The sequence below is a fragment of the Larimichthys crocea genome, unplaced genomic scaffold (genome assembly GCF_000972845.2).
Source record: "Larimichthys crocea isolate SSNF unplaced genomic scaffold, L_crocea_2.0 scaffold550, whole genome shotgun sequence".
NCBI classification, from domain to species: Eukaryota; Metazoa; Chordata; class Actinopteri; family Sciaenidae; genus Larimichthys; species Larimichthys crocea.
This window is the reverse complement of record NW_020857194.1, coordinates 1-7,715: the sequence shown is the minus strand read 5'-3', so window position 1 is coordinate 7,715 and position 7,715 is coordinate 1. Positions and strand designations below refer to the sequence as shown.

Sequence of the window (7,715 nt, the reverse complement as noted above, 5' to 3'; positions counted from 1 at the left end):
CAAACAAACAAACAAACTAAGGAGATAATTCTTGAAATCTCGAGATAACGACATGACCGTCCTTTCTCCACATGTCTGTGTTTTTATCTCGAGAAGACAACTTGTTTCCTGTTTCATGTCGTCATCTTGAAATAACTGCACTTTGTTTTCCTGACATAACGACAAAATTAATTCAAGATTATTCATGATTTAATGTTCTTCTCTGTAAAGTGTCTTTGAGTACCCTGAAAAGCGCTTTTAAATAAAATGTATTATTATTATTATTATTGTTATAAAATTCATCATCTTCATCCTCACTGGACCAAAACATCAAAGTTGCACCAACTTCAGCTCGGCCTCCGTCGACGTCTTCTGATGCATCGCATTAGAAAACGCCTTCGTCCAAATATGGTCACTTCTGGCTCCAAAGCGGTGACGGGTGACGTCACGGTGTGTTTGCACAGAACGTCCAATGAGAACGCTTCATACCTCAGCGTTTCCATTTGATGCTACTTTGTTTTTACTTCACGACGCCAAACGTTGTTTTGTGTGATTGATGATGTCACTAATAGAAAGACAGAAGACAGAAGACGTGGAGACATTTCTTCACAAACTTTATTTCTATAAATCATTTCTCCAAAAATAGAAGACTCTTATTTTGAAAGCAGATTCAGGTGAGCACCTGAAGCTAAGAATCATGGGAGATGAAGTTTAAAAGATGACACACGTTAAAGCTTCATAAACCAGAATGTCACAGTGTGATTGAACGATTCTGAATGATTGTTTCCTGGTACAGACAGGTACAGACAGGTAGAGACAGATACAGGTACAGACAGGTACAGACAGGTACAGGTACAGGTACAGGTACAGACAGGTACAGACAGGTAGAGACAGATACAGGTACAGACAGATACAGGTACAGACAGGTACATGTACAGACAGGTACAGGTACAGACAGGTACAGACAGGTACAGACACAGGTACAGACAGGTACAGACAGGTACAGACACAGGTACAGGTACAGAGGCACTTTGTTTTCTTTATTTCCATCTGAATATTTTAATATTTTGGTTTCCAGCTGCAGTGGAACTTGAAGCTTTTTGTTTGTCTGTTTGTTTGACTTGAAGCTCAGCGGCTCCCTCAGCTGGTCAAACATGTTCATGACAGAGCGACACACCTGCATTTACAATCACACATACACACATACACACACACACACACACACACACACACACACACACACCTGAGGCTCACTGCAAGGAAAGAAAAAAGTCTCATGTTTCACTTTGTGGCTTTCAAAGGACTATAAAGAACTACAAACAGAGCCAAGAGAACTACAAGAGCCAGCAGCCTGGCAGTCAGCCGAGCTTCCTGTGCGGCGCTGCCTGGAAGTATTCATCTGGAGTGACGGTCTTCACGCCGCCAAAATAATCCAGCACCCACACCTGCAACGAGCAACGTGGACATTAACGAGGCGTCCTGCCCTCTGATTGGCTGATGACATGAACACCTAAAAAAACACCTGTTTGTTTGAAATGACCTCAGTACTGCAGTTAGCAGTAGTACTACCTGTAGTTGGTACAGCAGCTGTCAGAGTACTCGCTGTAGCAGTGGCTGCAGTAGTACTGCAGTAATATGCAGTAGTCGTAGTACTGCAGTAGTATGCAGTAGTATGCAGTAGTCGTAGTACTGCAGTAGTATGCAGTAGTCGTAGTACTGCAGTAGTATGCAGTAGTATGCAGTAGTATGCAGTAGTCATAGTACTGCAGTAGTATGCAGTAGTCGTAATACTGCAGTAGTCATAGTACTGCAGTAGTATGCAGTAGTATGCAGTAGTATGCAGTAGTCATAGTACTGCAGTAGTATGCAGTAGGCGTAGTACTGCAGTAGTATGCAGTAGTATGCAGTAGTATGCAGTAGTCGTAGTACTGCAGTAGTATGCAGTAGTCGTAGCAGTCGTAGTACTGGTACCTGTGTGATGTTGAACTTGGCGAAGAACCAGTTGTGGTCAGACGGCCAGTCGATCATCTCCGGATGTCGGCTGAACAGAGCTTTCTTAGCAAACTCCGCCTCCGTCCCGTTCACCTGGACGAGAGGAGGGAGGGAGGGAGGTGAGGGTCATGTGACTGCTCAGGCTTTCTCACCTGGGTACACAGGTGTGTGTATTTGTACCTGCACCACAGATCCGGACAGGATGATGTGAGCGCAGAGAGGACTCTGAGGGTCGAAGCCCTGCTGTCTGCAGTAGTCCGTCTGAGCCAGAGACATGGACAGAGACGCCTGAGGGTTCACCTGCAGGGACACACACTTCACTTCAACTGCTTTCAGCACTTCATCTCTGACCTCTTTAACGGACATTCAGCTGCTCTGAGATCAACGCTTCACCTGCTTTCACTGCCTACAGTTTGCACACCTGAAATCAAGCTTTAACTGACGCATCACCTCCTTTCACTGACGCTTCAGCTCCTTTCACTGGATGCTTTAACTGACGCTTTAACCTTTCACTGACGCTTTCACATCCTTTCATGACGCACTGGCTTAACTGATCGCTTTAACTGACGCTTCCGAGCTCTATTCATGATTCGTTATACTGACGCTCTTTAACTGGACGCTTTAACTGCACGCTTTAACTGACGGCTTCACCTCTTTCACTGGGCCTTTTAACTGATGCTTAACTGATGTCTTTAACTGACGCTTTAACTGACGCTTACTCCTTTCACGGACGCTTTAACTGATGTTTTAACTGATGCTCTTACCTGACGCTCTCACTCCTTTCTACGACGCTTATACTTACTGACGCTTTCACCTGCCTTTCACTGACGCTTAACTGATGCTTTAACTGATGCTTTAACATGACGCTTTAACTGACGCTCACCCCTTTCACTGACCGCTTTAACTGATGCTTTAATGAGTCCTTTCACTGACGCTTTAAGCTCGAATGCCTTTCACCTCCTTTCCTGACGCTTTTTCTATCTTTACTGACGACTTTAACTGACGCTTTTAACTGACGCTTCCGCTCACTACGTTTACTGACGCTTTATTCACTGATGCTTTAACTGACGCTTCAGCTCCTTTCACTGATGCTTTCACTGATGCTTTAACTGATGCTTTAACTGACGCTTTAACTGACGCTTCAGCTCCTTTCAGTGACTCGTCACTCATCTCAGCTCTCCTGTCACATGACTGCCAAAACTGCTGAGTCACTCTGTGAAAGAACTGCTGAGTCACGGTGGAGTCACGTGAATCCTAAACTGCGTGTTTATGTAACATAAATATATTATTAGAATACATTATTGAATATAATTATTAAACTTGTTAATAAATATATATTAATACTTTCATATAAATATATTATTATTAATATATTTACTTATGAATTATTATTATTACTTATAACTATATTATCATGCAATCGACCCCCCCACCCGGCAGCAAACGGACCGGCGGGCGGTACCTCATGTTCCTGCACGGAGATCTCCATGCGGGTCAGGTAATGTAGGGCACCCCGGAGCCGGATCCGTCCGCCCGTCGCTGACCGAGAAGCGTTTGAGTTACGGCTGCCCCCACCGCCGCTTGTGGTGGAGATGGTGGCCATGGAGGCCCAGTCAACTGTGGCCACGAAGCGGGCGACCGGGACAGGCTGGCGGAGGGCGGGATGCCGGACCGGATCTGGACCCGGCTGCGGAGGCCCGGGGAGGAGGAGGACGCCCAGAGGAGCAACCACGCAGCCCGGGAAAACAGCTTCATGGTCGGCGAGAGAGTCCGGAAACAGTCGGTGGGAGACACACCGGAGCACGGACTAACACCAACGCACTCCGTGCTGGACTTTCAAAATAAAGGCGGCGGCAAGCTTCAACGCCGGTTTTCAAAATATAAAAGCAGCAGTTACGGTGTTCCAACGTCCCGGTTTTAAATAAAAGCACGCGATGACGGTTCACGGTTTGTTTTTCAAACATAAGCAGCAGTGACCTGGTTCCAACGTCCGCTTTCAAAATAAGCGGTCGATTTTTAACTAATTCAAAGTTTTGGTGTTTTTTGGACTCATTCTTGGTCGTTCTCAGTTTTAATGCATACAAATGAAAATGAAGGTCACAGTGACTGCAGTCTGGTTCTTCATCCATCCCATGAACCGAGTTTATTCTTTCCTTACCAATCCACGTTTTCACCCAGCTGAAGTCTTGATCCATTTCTGATGGGACAATGATTTCCACGACACTCTCTGTTTGAAAGATACATTGATTTATTTATATATGTAAGGTAAGTTTATACATCCACAATGCTGCTAACAACGCTTGATACAGGAGAGAAAGATTTCTAAGAGCAGGGGCCCGAGGAAAAACAAACCAGACTATAAGCACACAGTAATATTACTGAGATCAAACATGGATATATATGGTTAGAAAAGACACACAACATGGAATATACATTTTCCATTACAATGACAGACATTTCATTTCAGCTTTTTCGTCCTTTGTTTGGACATTTTGTCTTACGACACGTCGGCGAGGACAAAGACAAGACAACATGGGGTATGGGTAGAGAGAGGATCTAACCAGGGGACCATGGTGTGGAGCAGAAAGAACATTCACGCTGTGTGATCCTGACACACTCAACTGATCATATCAGCAGCGACCATGTTTGTCCAACGAGGAGACTCTCCCGTCCGACAGACCACACAGGAGACCCTGAAGAACCAGACCAGAACCCAAACGCAGGATGAATGAGGTTCAGTGATGTGGTGTGAAAGGTGTGGAGGTGCAGTGTGTCAGGAGACTCTGTTAGAAGGACAGAGAGCCAGCAGGAAAGTCCAATACAACTGAGCTCTGGAGAGACCGAGGAGGAGGAGGAGGGGAGGGGAGGAGGAGGGAGGAGGAGATGAGGAGGAGGAGATGAGATGGATGTTGATTCTGTTATTGCTGACAAACAGAGTAACCACCATCAGAGCCGCTCAGACTCAGGACTGACGGTCAATCCCAATCAAGTCATACTGACTCCTTTCCTTCTGATTCTTCTGTAATCACTGATACATCACTCTTCTCGGCTCCACTCGACCTCCCAGTAACAGCGACCAGTCCGACAGTTCTACACAGCAGCTGAACCAGTGGTCATCTGTCTGGGGATGATCAGGATATGACGAATCTCCTCCACACGTGTTCATCGTCCTGTTGTTGTGTCAGACAGTGTTGATGTTTCTGTGACTGTGTTTGTGTCCGACTGTGAGTCACAGGATCTGATGGAGAGGACAAGACAGTCTTATTAATCTATCATCTGTTCCATTTATTGATGATGACTCAAGAGATTTGAAGGAGTGATGTCACCAGTTTTGAAGATGGTTTGTTATCAGGATCAAATTAAAATTACACATTACACTTCCTCAGCACCTGGTCTCAACCATCGGACTCACAGGCTCCACCCTGAAAGGAGGAGGGGGGTCAGACCAGCACATCCTCCTTTCAGCATGCAAACATGGGACCATACTCACTCTCAGACAACAGTTGGTTGTGTTTCTTTCACATGGAGGGTTTGGGATTTGATTCTCTGATTCATAGTCCATCCACATCTGATTCCTTGTTGCATCCTTATTAGAATCTAATCGTTGTCACTTTCACATTTGCATGGGAACTCAATTTAGAAAGGAACCAAAGTCAAGGCGCTCCGGTCCCAATGTCCTTTGTGTCCGGAAGGTTCCTCCACTGAGTGAAATGAGCCAGAAGGGATTTATAAGTGTCAGCCATGATAAGAGCTGTTTGAATTCTCTGAAGAGCAAAAGAGTTCACTGCTTCCTTCCTTGTCTCCTTAGCAGAGGAGAACACTGGACCATCCTTTACAAAGGAAAGCGACAATGCCTCCCACCAATTCCTGTGGCAGCAACCAAGAAGTACGCACGTTCAGAAGGAGGAGCGCTGCAGGGAAAAGGTGGGTCTAGGGAGTTGAAGGTCAGGCTCCTTCTGCTGGTATATGGATGGATCCCAAGGTGGAGAGACTGACAGCTCAACATGGAGAGTCCACCCCAAAGCACGGCCATCTACACCCTCACCAAACAGAGCCTGGGCCTTTTCAACTGAACATTGTTGTCTACCTCTCACGAGGATCAACCAGGGCCATCAGTATTGGTGAGGATCAGTGACGATTTTGTTGACACAAGGTGTCAGAGCGGTTTGTTGGGGATACAGTTTCCGCGGGGGGGGCTATAAAGGTGATGGACAGGGATGCACAGGCACAGTGTTGACACTAAGATGACCAATAAGAATCTCACGTTTCCAGGTGTCAGGTTGCTTTCTTAAAACACCAACAAAACAAGTAGTGGAAACTGGAGCGGCCCTTGTGTTTGATGTGTGTTGATGGGAGCTTCACTTGAAAGAGGAGACTATGCTTCCACCTTCAGTCCCACCTATCTGATCAACACCGTCGCTGAAAACAATAAACATTCAACTTCAACCAGTCCGCAGTATGAGCGCGCATCTCACGATAACGTCGGGTAATGATGGGAGAGAAGATGGAGCTTTTGTAGTCCATCTGTCGGACTTTGTAGTTTCCCCACAGCCCACGTCAAACAACATCCACGTCACATATAGAGTAGACCTAGCAGAAGTGCAGTCAGGACCTCTGCAGCACTTGCTTACTTTTGCTAGTCCTTATGAATGATCCTCCCACATTTTCCTTCACCTCATGACGTCTTTCTATCCATGGTCTGACGGAAAAAGGTTTTAGGAAAGACGAGAGAATCTTTTTTTGGACTATTGGACCCTGTTAGATAAAATGTTTTATATTGTGTGAACCTTTAGAATAAAATTAGTATGTGTGCCTGTGTACTGTGTTGTGACTGTTAGAATAAAACATCGTTTTATTGGTGAAGCCTGTTAGAATAAATCGTTTATTATTGTGTGAACCTGTTTGAGATCTAAAATGTTTTATATAGTAGTAACTGACGGGTATAAGGGTAAAAGTGTTGGTTAATTTATTGACTGATGAAACCTAGTGATTAACCAAGTAAAGATAGCACCTGACCACTATTCCCGTCACGCTGTCAGAGGCGACACGCTTGACCTTGGGTACCAATGCGTGACCCTCTCGGCTAACTCAGACACACCGCAATTCACTTATATTCACGGGTATTGATTCCTAGTGTAGATGTGCGTCTTGCCTCGTCCAACAGAACTGTTTTACCTGGCGCTGGAGTAGCGTCTCATGCTACCTGTAAAACTGAGGCTAATGGGCTAATTAACCTCGTATAAACGTTTTTCAACTTTAGCCGGCTTAATCCTAGTGCGAGAACGGTCTACTCTGCATAAAACTAGGCTAATGGTGATAAATGGCTACCTGTCAAGCTCGAAGGCATGGGTAATGATGCTAATGCTACCTGTAAACTGAGCTAAGATGCTAATGCTCCCTGTAAACTGAGCTAACGGATGCTAACGCTACCTGTAAAATGAGGCTAACCCTGAATGCTACGCTACCTTAAAAATTATGCTACTGATGCATCACGCTACATGCGTTAACGAGGTAATATGCTAATGCTCCCTTTCACATTCGCACTCAAAGGATGCTAACGGGCTACTGAAAACGGAGGCTAAGAAATGCTAATCCACCTGTAAACTGAGGGCTAAATGATGCTAAGCTACCTGTAAACCTGAGGCATACATGAGCTAATGCTACCATAGTAAATGGGCATGTATAAGTGATGCTGTAAACAAGGGCTACTGTAAACTGGGGCTAATTGTGATGCTCTCAGGTCC

At 45.3% G+C, this 7,715-nt stretch overlaps 1 protein-coding gene across 1 annotated transcript; it reads right to left on the bottom strand.

Annotated features, from left to right (window-relative positions):
* Window positions 1-1,090: 1,090 nt before the first annotated feature.
* Window positions 1,091-3,574, bottom strand: creg1 (cellular repressor of E1A-stimulated genes 1). The gene is made up of 4 exons (XM_027276770.1): window positions 3,441-3,574; window positions 2,152-2,278; window positions 1,951-2,064; window positions 1,091-1,424 (listed from the first exon to the last, which is right to left on the bottom strand). Exons 1-4 carry the CDS (start codon window positions 3,572-3,574, stop codon window positions 1,338-1,340), a joined length of 462 nt encoding a protein of 153 aa, XP_027132571.1. The 3' UTR covers window positions 1,091-1,337.
* Window positions 3,575-7,715: the final 4,141 nt, after the last annotated feature.